At 42.4% G+C, this 18,191-nt stretch overlaps 4 protein-coding genes across 4 annotated transcripts; 2 read left to right on the forward strand and 2 right to left on the reverse strand.

Annotated features, from left to right (window-relative positions):
• Positions 1–1,875: 1,875 nt before the first annotated feature.
• On the reverse strand, positions 1,876–3,446 carry LOC139787668 (scale keratin-like). The gene is made up of 2 exons (XM_071726933.1): positions 3,344–3,446; positions 1,876–2,397 (listed from the first exon to the last, which is right to left on the reverse strand). The coding sequence occupies exon 2, from the start codon at positions 2,363–2,365 to the stop codon at positions 1,910–1,912; it is 456 nt and encodes a 151-aa protein (XP_071583034.1). The 5' UTR covers positions 2,366–2,397; positions 3,344–3,446; the 3' UTR covers positions 1,876–1,909.
• A 3,783-nt stretch (positions 3,447–7,229) lies between these two features.
• Positions 7,230–8,054, forward strand: LOC139787860 (scale keratin-like). Its single transcript, XM_071727223.1, has one exon. The coding sequence runs from the start codon at positions 7,230–7,232 to the stop codon at positions 7,674–7,676; it is 447 nt and encodes a 148-aa protein (XP_071583324.1). The 3' UTR covers positions 7,677–8,054.
• Positions 8,055–9,318: 1,264 nt separating this feature from the next.
• Positions 9,319–10,902, reverse strand: LOC139787859 (scale keratin-like). Its single transcript, XM_071727221.1, has 2 exons — positions 10,796–10,902; positions 9,319–10,209 (listed from the first exon to the last, which is right to left on the reverse strand). The coding sequence occupies exon 2, from the start codon at positions 10,182–10,184 to the stop codon at positions 9,693–9,695; it is 492 nt and encodes a 163-aa protein (XP_071583322.1). The 5' UTR covers positions 10,185–10,209; positions 10,796–10,902; the 3' UTR covers positions 9,319–9,692.
• Positions 10,903–13,649: 2,747 nt separating this feature from the next.
• LOC139787868 (scale keratin-like) lies at positions 13,650–15,658 on the forward strand. The gene is made up of 2 exons (XM_071727231.1): positions 13,650–13,748; positions 14,816–15,658. The coding sequence occupies exon 2, from the start codon at positions 14,837–14,839 to the stop codon at positions 15,287–15,289; it is 453 nt and encodes a 150-aa protein (XP_071583332.1). The 5' UTR covers positions 13,650–13,748; positions 14,816–14,836; the 3' UTR covers positions 15,290–15,658.
• Positions 15,659–18,191: the final 2,533 nt, after the last annotated feature.

The following is an 18,191-nucleotide window of genomic DNA, read 5'->3' on the forward strand; positions in this document are numbered from 1 at the left end:
CCCTGGAGATATTTCCAAAGAGCCTGGATGTGGCACTCAGTGCCATGGGCTGGGAACCACGGGGGGAGTGGAGCAAGGGTTGGACTTGATGAGCTCTGAGGTCCCTTCCAACCCAGCCAGTTCTATGATTCTATGATTCTATGGAACCAGATTAGGGTTTCAGAGGATCCAGACTGCTCTGCCTTTCCCACTTCCACGAGAGCTAAGCTGTTTTTCCTGCTGCAGGGGAATTTGTGCTGTGTTCTGCTTACACTTAGTCATGCTTCCCGTTGGCCAAGTCATGTCCAGCACCAATAGCTGCAAGGAGCTGATCTCAGGGCGGTGGCTCAACCACCACTCATTGTCCTCACCTTGCCAGCTCTGATACTTAGTTCCTTCCTTCAGGACAGCTTAGCAGGATCCCTGTCAGCACCCATACTTAAAGGCTCCTTTTGTTATGGGAGCTTTTGTGACGGTAGTCTTGACCACAACAGATTTTCTTAGATATTTTCAGATACCAACAGCAAGCAGAACATCCCTTCTGGGTGCTGTAGAAGCTGTGGTGTCTTCTTGATGGAAGAGCTATTTAATTTCCCAAATAGAAAGTAGATTTCCAGCTGACTTTTTAGGTGATGAGTATTGAGAGGATACAGAGTGTGGATCTGGGTACGTGCAGCAGCTCTTGCCTTTCCTCTTATTCTGCCCTCAGTTTGAGGTTGGATGTTCTCTGAACACTGATACATTATTTTTAGCCATATTTCCTCCTGCAATTAAATATGTAGCCTAAGATCTTTTGGCATGCAAACCACATGAAGAAAACTATACTGTGAGATAAGCATCTGCTTGAATCCGGAAAAGGTTACACGTGTTACTGATAACATAAAAAGATATACCAGGTACAGTGCAGTATTTTTGTTCAGTTTTAGGCTACCTGTATAATATTTACTCAAAATCTATTTGTATTTAATCTGTACATAATTTGAACAGAACCAAAACAGTACCAAAGCCAAGGATTCAATCAGATAGCCTATGAAATTATGCACAGGGTCCTTATTGTGGTTTTGAAGAAGTGTCATATGCACACAGCCAGAATTTTGGAGAGTGAGAGAACCTCGTAGCACGGACCTAGGTGATAGAGAACCACAGAATCTGAAATTCATTAAATATCATTCGCCAGTCTTCCATTAAGAGCTATGGAGCTGTTTTTATTTGTGTTATATTGGATTGGAAATCTGCAGGGGAATAAGCAAGAGCTGGATTTTCAGAGTGCGAATTCTCACTTGTAGTTCAAAGAATCATCGCACTCAAGAGTGAGGAGTCTAATAAAGCAACGTGTAGAAAGAAGGCTCCTGTTCATCTGTGACCAGCATGTTGTGACCATGTTGATGTAATTCAGTGGTAAAACACGCCTAGCAAGGGCTCCTCATGGAGACTTTCACTATGTGGGCACAGTTTGCACAATATTATTGCAGCCAGTTGTACAACCATCAGCTTTATCCAGAAAAGTTGGCAAACTTCAGAATGGAAATGGATGAAAACACAGAACCACAACAGACTTATTTTAAAAGATGCAACAGAATTTTATTGAGAATGAAAAGACCAAAAATATATTGCAGTATCAAGGGCATATATCCAAGATGTCAAAACCAAATGCATTTTGGAAGTTGCTGTTAAATCTTTTGCTGCATTCAGTCACAAGTCTGATAAAGTAGAACATAGCAGGGAATTGAATCCATGAAGATATCAGGGAAGAAAGCAAAGGATACAAAGCAGTTGCAGAGGGTGCAGGAGGCATTCCACTGAACAGGATGTGTGAGTGCTTTCACAAAGCCATCACTCATCTGCTCACTGGCAAACCTACATTTTGCTTTTCACTTGTACATTATTCAGTGTTTATTCAGTGTACATTATTCAGGTTTTCCAGGTGTGTTTAGCAGGGCCCGCAGCTGCCACGGCCGTACCTGTTGTACCAGGAGTAAGGGCTGCAATAGCCAGACCCATAGGGTCTACCATAGCCATACAGACCCCTGGAGCCCAGGTAGCCCCCATAGCCCCCCAGGCCCCCATAGCCCAGAGAGCCATAGCCCCCATAGCCCCCATATCCATACAGACCCCCATAGCCCAGGGAGCCGTAGCCCCCATAGCCCCCATAGCCCCCATAGCTCCCATAGCCCCCAAGGACGGGAGCTCCAGAGGATCCCACTACGGAATCCTGGGGGAAGGAGCTGAGGATGGGGCCGGGGAAGGTGACAACGACTGGAGGTGGCTGGATCAGAGTCGTGGAGTCAGGGCACTGGCGGACACAGGGCTCGTTGCAGCTGTCAGCCAGGGGCTGGGGGCGGACGATGCCGCAGGCAGAGGTGGAGCACAGGTCGTAGCAAGACATCTTGCAGGGATGGAGAGAAGCTGCAGCAGACACTGAGGAGGAAATGAAAGACACAAATTTAAAATGAAAAAAGAGTAGGAAAGCTGGACATATGGACTGGAACCTTTGTCTTTCAGGTCTCGTTTTTCTGCAAAAACATTATTCAGCGCTTGACTTTGCAAATTGCTTCTACTGTGCTTTGCATTCACTCCTATAATATCTGTGTCTAAAAGGTCATTGCAAGTTTTTTTTTTACTAGCAAAACTATACTAGCAGTATAACCTGATAGCGAGAAAAATTCATAAGGTAAATTAATGGGTGCATGAAAGAATAACTCTAGAATATTGACTTGTAACGTATTTCCAGAAGGAGTAACTAAAATTATGCTTGCAATATGCTGAATTTGCTATAAACATGGATTAACAAGGCATTCCCTGCCCTGAAATGCTTGTAAAGGAGATTGAGAGTGTGAAAAGGGTGTGCGAAAAGATTATTTGCCTGATTTTCCAGATAGGAAACTGGGATGCTCAGGTAACTAGGGCTAGGTTTCTGCTGCAGATGGTTATGCTGAAATCTGAGAACTTTAGAAAGGATGTCACTGCAAGTTCTCATCCAACCTAAAAGAAAGCCCATGGAAGGACTAGGAATCAGTATTTTCCATGTACAATTTTTTTCCATACTAGAACCAATAAAATATTGTATTAGAAGAGACTTCTGGAGATCAACTGCCTGCTCAAAGCAAGGGCAATATAAAGACTATGCTAGGATTTCCTAGTTTCATCTCTGTTTTCCAATACTTCTTCAGATGATACTTCCATATTCTTTTTGATCAGGCCTGTCCCCTCAACAAATACATACATACACATAGACACACATCAAGAAGTTACATGTAAAATCCTAAAAAAATTCCTAGTAAATAGATAATTCCAATCTCAATTGAAACAGGTAGAAAAGAGATACTCAAATTTTAGGAAAGAGATCAGATAGAATGACACTTACCTTTTTCACAGAGGTGAATAAAGCAAGGAAGGTAGAATGAAGAGCACTGAGCTGGGAAAGCTTTTATACCATTCCCTAGATCATGGGGATCACCCAAGGCATAATTTGTGCATGTGCATAATTGGGGCAAACCCAAAAGTAATATGACACATAGGTCCTCAAAGTTTTGCTGACTATTTGTTTATTTGTTGGTTCAAGGTCTCATGAAATTTGATAGGTTCATTTCATCACAGAAGCCTCTTTCATCTCACCTGGTTACATGTCATATTCATTCCTGTTATCATTCCATCCACATCCTTGGTGTTACAACAGGAATTATACTAATGATCTTAGCTTCTTCATTATTAATGGCAAAACATGGCTGCTCACAGCCAGACCCGATGTGTTCATTAAAACAACTTTGGGGTCCTCATCTTTATCATTTGAACTTTGAGCCATTTAATGTGAGACCAACTCTGCACCCAAAGGGAGTCACAGAGAACATCCTGTGGTCCATAAATGTTTTCCTGTTGTTTGACTTTTGCTCCTGAAGATCACACTGGCTTCACCTAATGAATGAGTGACTTGGGGAAATGCCTCTTGTTTTCTTCATTGTGCATTCAGCCCTGAATTATTCCTCCTGTCCTTTGCTCAAACATTGGCAAGTCCTTTGGACCATTTTAGCAGAAGGCAGAGACAAAACATCCTTTTAAACTACTTCAATTTCCCTAACAGATTTCTCTCACTATTTCAGCCTAGGCTGGAATCTAGAGACAAACTAATCCTTACCCTTTTGGTTCTTGAGATTGCAAGGCAGTGTGGGGCACTTCTCACCCACATTTTCTGTCTTCTGATACAAAATCTTTCAGGGATTTATCTTTAGTCCCATTTTCAGATCAAGAAATATTGAAGACAACTGAGAAAGGAAATTAAACTGGACACAACCATTAGCAGCTTGCTAAAGCTGTCTGGAGATATATCACGACAGAGAAAACGTTTGAATGGAAAAAGGCTGCTAATTATTGAATTGTAACATCTCAAGTAAATAATTAAATCCTCTGCTTCGGTGGTCTGATTGCAACCAAAAATGAGAAAGCTACACGGAGTATTTTATTTCAAAGTTTATCTTTCATTCTATACTGAAAGCAACCGGAGATACACAAAACCCCAGTATTCAGCCATGAACTGATTATACCAAGGACACAAATACCTTGACTTACATATTTTAATGTGTTGTCATTTTGTAATTGTAAGGCACCTAAATCCAGGTACATAGCTTTAATCTAATTGTAAGAATGCATTCTCAAACCATTAGTGGGCAGTTTGTGCTGTTTGAAAAGATTTGCTCTCTGGAAGCTTGAAATGTTTTATTGTCCAGAAAAAAACTTCCAACCACCTCAAAGACTGAGAAACCCACCTCATAATTTAGAGATAATCTATGTCACAGAGTCAGTAATATTAAATAACACATCTATAAAGAAGGGAAGTACCAGCTTTTGTTTTGCATGGTGCATTGCAAGTTCAGCATTGTTCCCCACTCACAAAAACTGCCAGCTCAGCCCTGACTTTGGGCTTGCAGCAACATCAGTGCATTACAGGAGGTCATGAATTCCTGAGAATCAAAGTCAAGAATTCAAAGTCCTTCTGTCACATTTCAATTTTTATACCAGTGCATCCATTTGTACTGAAAAACCTTGGGTTTCCTCAGCCCTGATAAATGTTTTCAAGAACCATCTTTATACTGACAACAAGCCAACAATATCTGGGAAAAATCCATTTGGGATCTCAAATCTCCTTGTAGCTTTAGTTAAATTCAGAAACTCGTTCCTAGTTTATCTCTCAAAAAGCAAAAGCAAATCCCAGGAAGATGAAGTTCTCCTCCACATCTGCTGTGTGAAATTCTTCAGATGCAGCCCTATCCATTTTTGTAAGAGAATAAAACCTTGAGTGATTGATTGATGGATGGATGGAGAAATTGATTCAGCTCATATCTGCATGAAAAGAGTTCCTAGCACTACAAAATGAAGGATTTCACCATTTTTCTGCCTAGGGTTAAATTCCAATTTCTACATAAGCCTTAATAAGAGACTGAAGCACACATTGCAGGTCCCCAGAGGAGCTTAATTGTTCCCATTTTACCATCAGCTCCCAAGGGTGCTGTGTCCTTCAGCTGTGGGTGGGGAAGTTAAACATGCAGAAACCATCCCAAACTTCCTGCATATCACATTGGCAGTCTTTAACTTCTGTCCTGGAAGGTTGTAATGTGAATTACATATACTTAAACAAAAATCTTGCCCATGACAGCATCTTGTAATTCTGATAAATCCATGAGACACTCTGTGTGTGTTAATACAAGATTAATAGTTAATGGTTTAGTAATTTGTGTGGTAGTTCCAAAGAAGTGACTGGAATAGTGCCAGGTATTAATTTCCCCCAAGACGTCACAAGATGAAAGAATTCTCTATAATCTAAAGTAATGTTTAGGTTCTTATTACAAACAAATTCGAAAGGACTCATAAACTCCAATAATGAACACAGCAATTTCATCATCTCAACAGGTTACACGTGTTTGGAATTGGAGCGGGCAACCAATGTTGATCTTGGACCTCTGATATAAAAGCTCTTCTCTCTCACTGCTCTTCCAAACACTTCCCTTGACTTCTTAGTGACCTGGGTAAGTCTGATTCTTCTCTGTTGCTATCAATGTAATTTTTTATTTCTGATTTTAGCCTCAGTTGGACGTCCACAGTTCATACTGTTGAGTGTATCTGCATTGGGACAGAGATGCTAATGCTGGCTCTGGGGTCGCAGATCAACCTATTTGGTGTGTGGCTTTCTCTGTATCAGAAATACTTGACCCTGGAGTGACTTGATGATGTCCTTAGGAATTTGGTTTAGTTTCATGAACTACTGTGAGGAACGGGGAGTTAGACTCAGTGATCCCTTCCTACTTGAGATATTCTGTTTCTCAGTTTGTAAATGAGATTCAATGTTCAATAAGTGCATCATCACTGCAGGAAACCTGAAATGAGTGATGTATCTGAGAAGCTTGTCTGTATTATCCTGGTACAGCAAATGTTCTGGATCTCCTTTACTTTCTTGCTTTTGTTTTCCTCCTCAGAACCCTGCTAAGGACATGTGCAACATAGTGAGTGGAGTAGAGTAAAAGAGTAAGATCACCCTTGGAGAAAAGATTGAAGTTCAGAGAGAATATAGGGTGAATTCTTGGTAGGAGCCCTGGTTTATCCTGGAAGTAATAACTGGAAATTAGTTTTCTGAAAGACATTAGGAGCTAAAACACTACTTATATTGAAGTTGCCCAGGCTGTATGCATTCAGTGGCTGCATAGGTGAGAACTGCGGTAATGATGCTATCATCTTTCTTTTATTGTCTTGTCAAATGGCTTTCTGAGCAATCCAGGCAATGACAATCCTATAATCTGTTGTTTCTACAACTCTCAGCGAAATTGGGATGAGTGGGAAGAAGAAGCTACTGTAATTAAATTACATATAAACTGCATCTCATGTAAACTTACTGAAATTTTTTCTACTGACTCATCAAATGAACTTGAACAAAGCCATTTTGGTCTCTCTGGTTTTGCTTCTCAGTTTTCAGTTTAATGTGTAGAAATATATCTAAGTGCCTGCAGCATATTCATGAGGGACAACACATTCAGAGCTGAGCAGAACATCTCCCATTGCCTCTGTGTGTGTAGAAATCTTCTAGACATTTTTTTGCAATTCTGCTTATAGAAAAGAGAGGATTATAATGGCAAAGTGCAATTTATTTCCTCAAAATCCCGCATTTGAACATATTAATGCAAACTGTTGAATTTTGCAGTCTTTTTGAAGTCTTCTATTTATTCTAATCATCAGTGTCTGCTGCAGCTTCTCTCCATCCCTGCAAGATGTCTTGCTACGACCTGTGCTCCACCTCTGCCTTCGGCATCGTCCGCCCCCAGCCCCTGGCTGACAGCTGCAACGAGCCCTGTGTCCGCCAGTGCCCTGACTCCACGACTCTGATCCAGCCACCTCCAGTCGTTGTCACCTTCCCCGGCCCCATCCTCAGCTCCTTCCCCCAGGATTCTGTTGTGGGATCCTCTGGAGCTCCCGTCCTTGGGGGCTATGGGAGCTATGGGGGCTATGGGGGCTACGGCTCCCTGGGCTATGGGGGTCTGTATGGATATGGGGGCTATGGGGGCTATGGCTCTCTGGGCTATGGGGGCCTGGGGGGCTATGGGGGCTACCTGGGCTCCAGGGGTCTGTATGGCTATGGTAGACCCTATGGGTCTGGCTATTGCAGCCCTTACTCCTGGTACAACAGGTACGGCCGTGGCAGCTGCGGGCCCTGCTAAACCTGACAGAAATATCCTCTGAGTAAGGAATAATTGGCAACTGAGAGATATCACCTGGATTCACAGCACCGGTCCCTAAGGAGATGTCATGAAGTCCTCATCCCTGCCACCCCACTGCAGTGGAGCTGGGAACACATTGCATGTCCTTAAATTCTTTGTTGTCTCTACTCATAGTCTTTGAGGATTTTTTCCTTCTGTGTGTATAATGGGCAGCATAAAACATGTAATTTATATTCTTATAAATTGGCATTTCGCTGTCCAGTAAAAGAAGAACAATTATAGAAGGAAATGCCTCTGCTGCATATTCTTCATATTTTACAAATTTTTTCTCTGAATCTTTATTTCTCATTAAAAATCTACTCTGCATTTAAAAAAAAATACAGCCTTTTGTTTTAATTTCTTCTGCTATGGATAAAAACTTTCCTTCCATTTCTGTAAGGAAAACATCCTTACAGGGGATGAGGATCAGACTGAAAACCACAGATGAAATCACTCAGCTCAGTCACCCTTTGTTGCACTCTGTGCACACCTCTGGGAGCAGGAATCCTCCCTTCCCAGCTGACCTGGGTTACAATAATTCCATTATGGTTAGAAAGAAACCACATTAACCTTTCATTCCATAATGAGCCACTAGAAGGTCTTTGTTGACCACAGCAGGATCAGAGCTGGTGGCTCAGCTGAAGCTGGATTCAAAACAGATCATGGGGAAAAGGAGGGCAGATGAAGCCCTCGGGTGTAAGGGATGCTCCTGAGTCAGAAGGGATTTAGGGAGGTGGGAAGGGTGTGTCAAAGTGTATTAACATGGAGCTCTGTGAGAGAGAGTGTTGGAGGAGCTGCAAAAAGGAAAAAGCCTTCAGAGGTGGTGTTTCTAGTGGACCTTTTAGATAAGGAACATCATTGGAGAGCCTGAAAGTCAGAGCTGCTGGAAGTGGAAGTTTCTGTTGGGAGAACTTCCCATGCAGAAGCAATTGGGAAACACAACAACAATGCTGAGGTTATGAGTTTGTCTGCATTTGAAGCTTCCAGACACCATAACCCTGTTCTATCTGCTCCAGCTTTTCTTGCTGATGTAGTTGAATGAAGGGCAGCTGCATGGAGTAGGTGTTTTTCCATCAGAAAATATATTTCAAGCCTTAGACTTCATGATTAAACAGAAAGATGATTACCCACACTTCAGCTTTAAGTTCTACTGTCTGGCCCAGGAAACTTTCCTTAAGGATTTGACAGTAAATTAAATCAAATCAACTTTCTGCAGAAACTATTAGTGGGGACAGAGTTTAAGTATTTGAGAGCCTGAAGTTCAAAGAGATTGATCAAAGATTTACCTGAAAGAAACTTCTACTGAAGTCTAATGTTTTCAGGAAAGAGTTTAAAATTGCTTTTCTTTCTCTACCACTACTCATCTGTAATCAGTGGGTGTACAACCAAGAAGCCAGATTGATTTAAAAATTTCTATAATCTTCAAATGAAAAATGAGAAGGGCAGGACAGTAGTTCCCTCTGAGCTGAGGGCTTCACACTGCTTTTGTCCACTTGAGATCCATGATTTTGGGGGCAGGATATTCATCTACACAGTTTAGACTTCTCCCAAAGCAAATAACAACAGTGAAAACATGAGAAAAAACCCACCAGAACATGGCAACTTCAATGCAATAAACTTTTAATGACAGTGAGAAAAGAAATACATTTTCACAGCCTTCAAGGTGTACATAGCTGTTTAAAAGCCAAGGAAGCATTCACATGGGATTGACTATCTGTCTTCTTAGCTGTTCAGTTGAACCAATGGGAACAATTTCAAGCAACTTTGTTACATGTTTACTCCAGAAAATAAGAAAATGTAAAGGGAGAAAGGTTGAGGCAGAAACTGAAAGTACAAATTTGGAGAATTTCAAAAGGGGCTGAAGAGATACAGCTCTGCGATCTTAGAACAGAGCAGTGGAGGTTCAGACCTCTTTAGCTATGAAACCATCATGTTTCATTTGTCAGCTGTACCTCACTTGGGATTTTAGTTTGAGATTTAGCAGGGACCACAGCTGCCACGGCGATTCCTGCTGTAGCGGTAGGAGTAAGGGCTGCAAGAACCAGAACTGTAAGATCTACCATAGCCATAATGGCCACCATAGCCCAGAGAGGATCCCCCATAGTTGAGGGAGGAGCCTCCATAGCCATACAGACCTCCATAGCCCAAGGAGGAGCCCCCATAGCCCCCAAGACCTCCATAGCCCCCCAGGCCACCATAACCCCCCAGACCCCCATAGCCCAGGGAAGATCCATAACTCCCCAGACCCCCATAGCCCCCAAGGATGGGAGCTCCAGAGGATCCCACAACAGAATCTTGGGGGAAGGAGCTGAGGATGGGGCCGGGGAAGGTGACAACGACTGGAGGTGGCTGGATCAGAGTTGTGGAGTCAGGGCACTGGCGGACGCAGGGCTCGTTCCCGCTGTTAGCCAGGGGCTGGGGGCGGACGATGCCGCAGGCAGAGGTGGAGGCCAGGTCATAGCAAGACATCTTGCAGGGATGGAGGGAAGTTAGTCTGTAAAACATGGTCATTTATGTTAACAATAAAGAAATTCTAAACATGAGGCTGGGCTGAAACAGTCCAAGAGGGTATCACCAATAAATCTGGAAAGGAAACATATTTTCTATTGCTATTATTTCTAGCACTGCAATCGGGAAGATAGTTTTGACTTCAGTAAGATAAATTCAGGCACTTCTCAATTGTACCTTTGTTTCCAGATGCATTAATTTTCATAATGCTACATTGTTATTAATTGATGGTTTCTGCTTAATAAGTTTGATCTTTGTTAAAAAAAACATCAGAACTCTGTTAATTGCAGCTATAGACAACCACTTACATGAAAATACTCTATCTGCTAAAATAGTCAAGGAATTCTTTGAAGTTTTAAAATGTTGCAAGTTTGAGATTCAAACTATCCCTTTTGTAGAGCCTATCTTTACAGGGCCTGGTAACAAATGAGGAACCAAACCTTTTATTTCTAGCTGCAAACAATCTACCTATCACTGGCAGCAACAGAAGAGGACTTGGGTCCTAAGTTAAATATCAAAGAGTTCTTGACAGCAAGTTAAGTTTAGCAAAGTTTGAGCAAAATCCAACCTACCTGCTTCACAAAGGCGAGTAAGGTGAGAGAAGTGGATAGAAAGACCTGATGCAGAGAGCTTTTATACAGCTCTGATGATTGCCTGGAGGACATTAGGCATCCGATACCTGACTTCATAATTGGGTACCAACCCCAAATTGTAGGACACGTAGTTTCTCAAAGTGCTGAAATGGTTTTTACTTATTGCATGTGCATTGCAGACACTTCAAACCCACACATAGTGTGACACGCACATGCCACCAACAACCTCTGTATTGTCTCCAGGCCGTATGCGTGGGATTGTTTTTTGTTATTCCACTGCTCTCTTTAACATTAGGGGAGGAAATAAGCTGACTCAATTCATTGAAGTCTTGGATTATTAGGATCACAGGAGTACATCCACTTCTTTTGTCCAGCAACAGATCTTTTGGTGTAATCAACAGACAAAATTGAGTAACAAGGATAAAAACACCTTCGTGCAAGCTTAGCACTTTTGCCTCCAACTACTCAATGCAAGGCAAGCACAGTAATCAAAAGCATCTTTTAAAGGCTTTTGGATGGTTCTGTACTAGGTTGTCTTTCAGTCCCAGAAGCAGAGAAATATTACAGCTGACATTCACAAGTGTATGGAAGCTGATTTTTCACGGATCTTTGCTTTTCTTTATATTTTATTGTGTTTTCTCCTCCTATTGTTGAGTGTTAAAGAGACAGGAGCATAAGACCAAGTGAAAAAAGTAGATCAGGCAATGAGACACAACTTCTGAAAGGCATTCCAGCCTTGACACAATGAAAACAGACCTCATTGTACCCTGGTTTAGGGTTTTTTTGTTTTGTTTTTGCTGATAGTTCAGTTAAAATGAGCAGATTTCTGTTTCTGGAGCAACGTACTCTTTAATAAAAGAGGAGATAGATTTATTTTGTTTTAAATCAAGGAAAGGAAGGTCAAGAAAATGTTATAAACAACAAACTGACTATGAGAAAGATCCAGGTAATCTTAACTCACCTATTTTAATGTGATAATCTCATAATAGTGGGGTGTGTGCAACAAGGCACACTTTTTATATAATTATGACACAGTAATGGGTTTTCATGAGGCACTTGAAAATCCCTTGGAATGTTCTTGTAAAATTTTGAGATGTTTTTTTTTCATTACAGCTCAGGAAATCTCCGCACATATCTCCAGGTTTGGAAAAGCTCATAATTGAGAAATAATATGTGGTTTGAAGATAACCACGTTGATGATTATGATAAATGCTAATGATATAGTATTACAATAATGGCATAGACAAAGAAAGAAACCTCAGCAAAAGTCAGCATTTGCCTTGCACAGTGAATTTCCATCTTACAATTGCTCTGTACAGAAAGATGCCACCAATGATGGGGTTAGCTGCAAGGTAAGTTGTAGACCGGGATCAAGGACTCCTGAGGAGCAAGCTAAAAATTAAGGGAAAGTTCAAGAAAATGTACCCTCTCAAACTTGTGGATCAAACCAAGATGAAAGTTTTGAGTATCTCTGACTGCTTAGGATTTCAGATATTCACTGATGTCACTTTAATGACACTTCAAGGTGTCTTTTATTTCCTGTATATGCAAGTGAAATAGGAGCTGTAGAAATCCTTTAACACCTGAGAATGGACTTTGATTTAAGCAGAAGGTCTCAGCAGTTTTGAACAGCCAAGGGGCATCTGCAGACATGCCTGAAGAAGGGCAGAAATAAAACCTATAAGACAAGCAAATGGCTCTTACTCCAGTAAGAATTGCATATTCTGGGATGGATCCACTGAGCTGTTAATGCTATTAGACTGTGACTTGCTCTGTTACTCTGAAATCCCACTTCTCAGCTCTCTTCTTCCTTTCAAAGAAGAAAGGCGTTCGTTTTTTCTTTGGTTGGTTGTGTTTTTTTTTCCTAATACAGTTAAATTCAGGGCTTCTTACATATTACCATGGCTTGGCTTCCCAAATGAAGATTTAAGAAGGGCTCTCCCCACTCTTGCTGCAAGCGTGTTGGTGGCTGAAAAGGCCAATGCACAGCAGAAAGTCTGCTGTGATGGGACAGCCAAGGCACAGTTCTTTCTGTGTTGTCTTTTCTCCTTCAGACTGATTCTATGTGTCACGGAGTCAGTCCAGTGGATGTTTAGGATTGTACAGAGGCAGCACTGAGAGAAGCATTCAAGGAGTCACAGGTTGTGGTGGTAGATGACCCATGATTCAGACTCATACCTTTTACAAAAAGACACGGCTAGCTCAGGAAATCACAATATTAGATATTAATTCAGCATACACTTCGATTATTTGAGGGTTTCCTTTGTGAGTATTAAAAACACAGATATCTTGGGGAGCTAAATTCAGATTTAATCTGTAGTCTGAGGGACAGAGAAAAACTAATCCTGTTTTGGATGTCTGCCATTCTGTGCCTGGGAATGCTCACAATATAATTTGATTCAGAGAGTACTGAGAATCCTCCATGGATTCCATCTCAGGAATAAACCTCAGCACACAAAAAATATTGCCCATCTTCCTGAGGCTTTTATCTTTAAGAGAGAAAACTTACATAAAGGACTTTGAAAGAAACCCCACACAGCAGTCTATTTCTGACAAATGTTCAAATATGATTGTCATAAAAGACAGCAAAAGAAGAATATTTAGGCATAAGTAGCTTACTACATGGGGCAACTCAGGACAGAAAAACTGATACTAATTTCAGCCATCACTTTTTTAGATGAAAGAACCTATGTGTGATGTAATATGTGTGTTACATTACATGATAATTGAAATCAAGTAATAAACAAAAACACAATGAAACAATTTCATCACTTTGCAGAGCTATCAATACAAAAAATGTGCCGTGTCAACTACTTAGATCCACATTCATGAAACCAGCCTCTCATCCCTCAGGCAGTCTGAACTGTATAAAAGCTCTCTCTACTCAGGGTTCTTCCAATCTTTCCTTCACTCGCTCTTCTCAGCTAATTGGGTAAGTCTGAATCTTCTCTTTACAACTATAGGAATAGCTCTTTGCAATACAATTTAATCTAGGATGGTCTCTTTTATTAGGAACTAGTGAGTAAAATGCACTGAAAAGACAAAGCTTGCAAAACTGACTAAATGTGTTATGGGCAGTTGTTCTCTGCATTCAGGGTTGGCATTTAATTTCAAAGCAACTGAAAAATTTCTTGATATGGCAGAAAATTAAGTTCATTGTTAGTTCTGTTCCAACAGCTGAAGAAATGATGCGACTCTTTCAAAATGGTTTCCTCTTCTCTGTTTATATGGGTAACAGGAAGCTATTTGAAAAAGTTAAATCTTCATGGTTCACAGAGTAATGCCAAGCTTAGAAGCAGAGTTTCCATTATCTCCAGTTTATTCTATTACAGATCACTCAAAATGTTTTTATATTAACTGGAGCAGAGATGGGGCACTGGCTTAGTAGACTGGGACACAGAAGAACTGAAAGCTACTGAAAATGCTCTACAAGAGATTTATTTAATCAAGAGAAAGAGATGTTGTGGAGGGAATGTAAGGAGCCAACAAAGGAAACAATGGGTTTTTCATATCAATGGGGTCAAGTCTTTTTGGGCTGAGATTTTTTCAAAAGATTTCAGAGCCCAGAATCAAACCACTGTATTGTTTAGCTAGTTGTAAATATCTTTTTGCCTTGAATGTTTGGAAATTTGGGATAATAGTTTTTTGCAATACCCTGGTAATGGTCCCATCAAACAAGTTACTGAGAAAATTTGAATAGATAATGACTTATAATCCTTGTTCTCACAAAGCTCAGCATAAAGGAGATCAGTGGGAATGAAGACTTAAGAGCAATGAAATCATGCATAACGACATACCCTATGCTGGGAGACCTTATCTTTGTTGATCCACTGACTCACAAAAGCATCTGAGCAAATAATTTCACTGTTCTGCTTCAATTTTCATTTGTAAAAGATATCGGTAAATTGGTGTACTTCAAAGCATTCTTGTCAGTGAACTCTATAGCACTTTTAATGCATGTAAATAATACCTTGTACTTGGTAAAATCACCTCTTGCAGATTGACCTCCATCCCTGCAAGATGTCTTGCTATGACCTGTCCATCAGCCGCCCCCAGCCCCTTGCTGACAGCGGGAATGAACCATGTGTCCGTCAGTGCCCTGACTCCACAACTGTGATCCAGCCCCCCCCAGTTGTTGTTACCTTCCCTGGTCCCATCCTCAGCTCCTTCCCTCAGGATTCAGTTGTAGGATCCTCTGGAGCACCTGTCCTTGGGGGCTATGGGGGATCCCTGGGCTATGGGGGTCTGTATGGATCTGGGGGTTCCTCTCTGGGCTATGGAGGTCTGGGGGGATATGGAGGCTCCTCCCTGGGCTATGGAGGTCTTGGGGGATATGGGGGCTGGGGCTCTGGGGGATCCTCCCTGGGTTACAGGGGCCTGTATGGCTATGGTAGATCCTATGGGTCTGGCTCCTGCAGCCCTCTGTCCTCCCAGTACAGCAGGAACCGCCGTGGCAGCTGTGGGCCCTGCTAAATCCTACTGAGATATCCCTTGATGAAAGAAGATCTGGAAAATGCATCTTGATCCTCAGCTGAGGGTCCTGAGTTAAGAGGCAGAGCATCGAAGACTTCCACTTGATACAGTGGAGTGAGAACAGCTTTATAAATTACACTTTTCATTTCCTTCTCTATTTGTTTCTTCTTACCCTTGCCCCTGCCGGTGGCCAAATGTGTAAGTTCACCACCATCACAGAGGACCCTTTCTTCTTCTTGAAACTTCCACCACCTGGGAGAAACCTGAAGGAACAGCCCTCTTGAAGCCCGAAGGGACAAGCCTCTTCCATTCTGTGTCTTCCTCCACTGGCTGCTCTCCTGCACTGCAATAAAACAATTCTGCATCCAACTCCTGCCTGTCCGTTTGTCCTTTCAAGGCCCAACAATGTGGTCTGCACCTGCCCCCCACCAGCTGGGCCAGGGCAGTTTCTCAGCCCCAGCAGAGCCCAGCTGAGCTGCCTTTGGGCACACGCACAGTCCTGCAGCTAAGAAACCTCTCTTCCCGTTCTTGCATTGCTACTGGTCTGAAATTATCTCTGCCTACACTGATTACTCTTATTAGGAGAGAGGAGAGGGAAGAGAGACAGGGATCTACTGGAAAGAGTCCAACAGAGAGCTGTGAGGATGATTAAGGGACTTGAGCATCTCTCCTATGAAGAAATACTGAGAGAACTGGGGCTGCTTAGCCTTGAGAAGACTAAGAGGGGATCTTATTAGCATCTATAAATATCTGAGGGGTGGGTATCAAGAGGAAGGGGCAGATCTCTTTTCAGTGGTGCCCAAAACCAAGGAATAATGGATTTTAGCTAGAACATAGGAAGTTCCACCTCAATATGATGAGAAACTTCTTTTCTGGGAGCACTGGACCAGGTTTTCCAGAAAGGCTGTGGAGTCTCCTTCTCTGGAGACTTTCCAAACCCACCTGGATGTGTTCCTATGTGCCCTGCCCTGGATTATCCTGCTGTGGAAGGGGAGTTAGATCTCTAGTGGTCTCTTCCAACCCCTAATATTCTATGATTCTATGATAGCTGTAGTTAGTCCAATTTTTTTTCTTCTTCTAGTTAATTAAGTGCTAAAATTCTTTTTGATTTTACATCTTCCCAAATGATGTATTAGAAAACATCAAACTGTGTTCAAAGACAAAGTAAAAAGATGTGGCCCGAAGTTCTGTCAAGGCATATTCTGAAAAGGAACAGTAGGCAAAGGGTAAACAATGGGAAGTGATTTTTAAGATTGGTATCTGACAAAGGTCAAGCACTACCTCTCCTTTTTGTTTGTTTTTCACTGCTGTGATAACAGTTGCCTCAGGGAAGTTTTGGCTGAATCTAAGTCATCTGGGAGAAGTAAAAAGAATACAAACAATTGCATTACAGAAGATTTACCTCTCTGTCTGAGGGTGTCTCAAAGAAAAGCTCCCTGCATGAATGTAAATCTTGTTCTCAAGCCTCTGTCAGTCCCATGGGATAGCAAGTCTGAGTTTAACAGGTAATTTCAGTGTTCCTTCCAACCTCAAATGTAACTGGATACATCAGATGGTTGTGTGCCATAAATAGCAGCAGACCAAAATGGAATTTAGTCTGTGATACTCACAAATCTTGAATTTATTTTAAGAAAATACTATTCTATTTTTACCCATTAAAAATACTCACTGAGAATATTTAAGACCAAAAAAGCCCTTGACTGAAAGATTCTCCATTCTCTCCATCTTCCCTGCCCTGACACTGTCTGCCCTCATGGTTCTGGGAGAGGTCTGGAGGGGTCTAGGAAAGTACTGGAGCTTGCAGAGCCCAGACCTTGCCCCTTGAGTGCCTGGGATGTGTGAGGAGCCAAAGCAGCTGAGGTGGAGGAGAAAGGCTCCTTCCTGCCTTTTGGGCACAGGGAAACTGGTCTCTGTCCCTGCTGCTGCTCTCCACCCTCACACAGCTTGAGGCAATGACTCTGCAGCCAAACTCCTGGCTTGTGTCACACCAGCCTTGCATCTGCTTGGCTCAGGCACCTCTCTTGTGCTGAGAAAAGTCCTCTTTGCCCCCAGCCTGAGGTAGCTCCTGGGTCAACTTTCTAACATGTGGGTGCCTGGTTTCCTCTCCATTTCTCTTCTGCTCAACACTAGGGCCCCTGCACTCAATGTCAGTCCTTAAGGGGCTTCAATGAGCTCATACATGATCACAACTGAACTCCTAATCTCCAGCTACCAAATTTCTCCTGCTCCTCCAACCCAGCAGTGTCAGGCAGGTATCCAGCAGCACGACATTAGATGTGTATTGTGTCAGACACCACGAGCCTAGCCCAAGATAACAAGATTGATGAGAGCTCTTAACAACCAGCTAACAAGATTACATAGTTTCCATCTGGGCTAGGTGCCTGTTCAGGGTGAGCTCATGTCTGATTACAAGATAGTTCATAGACATACCCCTTCCACCGGTGTCTAGTGTTATAGAGGAGTAAAAGAAATGGAGGGAGTTTATTACATCGGTTACTCAAGGATGTCACTGAAAACCTCTAATTATTGCTTTACCTTAATGGTATTAGCACATAATCTGAAAGCATTTCCTACTAGTTGGTGATAACAAAAACTGAGTGGCGCCAGTGGCAGGACCAAAGGCAACGGGCACCAGCTGAAACACAGGAGGCTCTGCTTCCAAACTGCCAAGACACGGCTGTGGCAGCTGGCTCTGGGTGCCCCTGCTTGAGCTGGCAGCATGACAAAATGCCCTGCAGAAGCTCTTGCCAAAGGGAGCAGGCCGTGCTTTCGGAAGGGACGGGTGTGCGAGTGTGTGCGAGTGTGTCAGAGAAATGAGGAGCACCGAGTAGTGGGGGGGGGGGCTGAGAAGCAGAAAGGGAAGTAAAAGGGGAAGAGATGGGTGAAAAGGGGGGGACGGGGA

This window comes from Heliangelus exortis, chromosome 27 (genome assembly GCF_036169615.1).
Source record: "Heliangelus exortis chromosome 27, bHelExo1.hap1, whole genome shotgun sequence".
NCBI lineage: Eukaryota > Metazoa > Chordata > Aves > Apodiformes > Trochilidae > Heliangelus > Heliangelus exortis.

What these genes read in the sequence shown, in the direction of transcription:
- LOC139787668 (XM_071726933.1), bottom strand. Translation starts at nt 2,365, where the DNA reads ATGTCTTGCTACGACCTGTGCTCCACCTCTGCCTGCGGCATCGTCCGC.
- LOC139787860 (XM_071727223.1), top strand. Translation starts at nt 7,230, where the DNA reads ATGTCTTGCTACGACCTGTGCTCCACCTCTGCCTTCGGCATCGTCCGC.
- LOC139787859 (XM_071727221.1), bottom strand. Translation starts at nt 10,184, where the DNA reads ATGTCTTGCTATGACCTGGCCTCCACCTCTGCCTGCGGCATCGTCCGC.
- LOC139787868 (XM_071727231.1), top strand. Translation starts at nt 14,837, where the DNA reads ATGTCTTGCTATGACCTGTCCATCAGCCGCCCCCAGCCCCTTGCTGAC.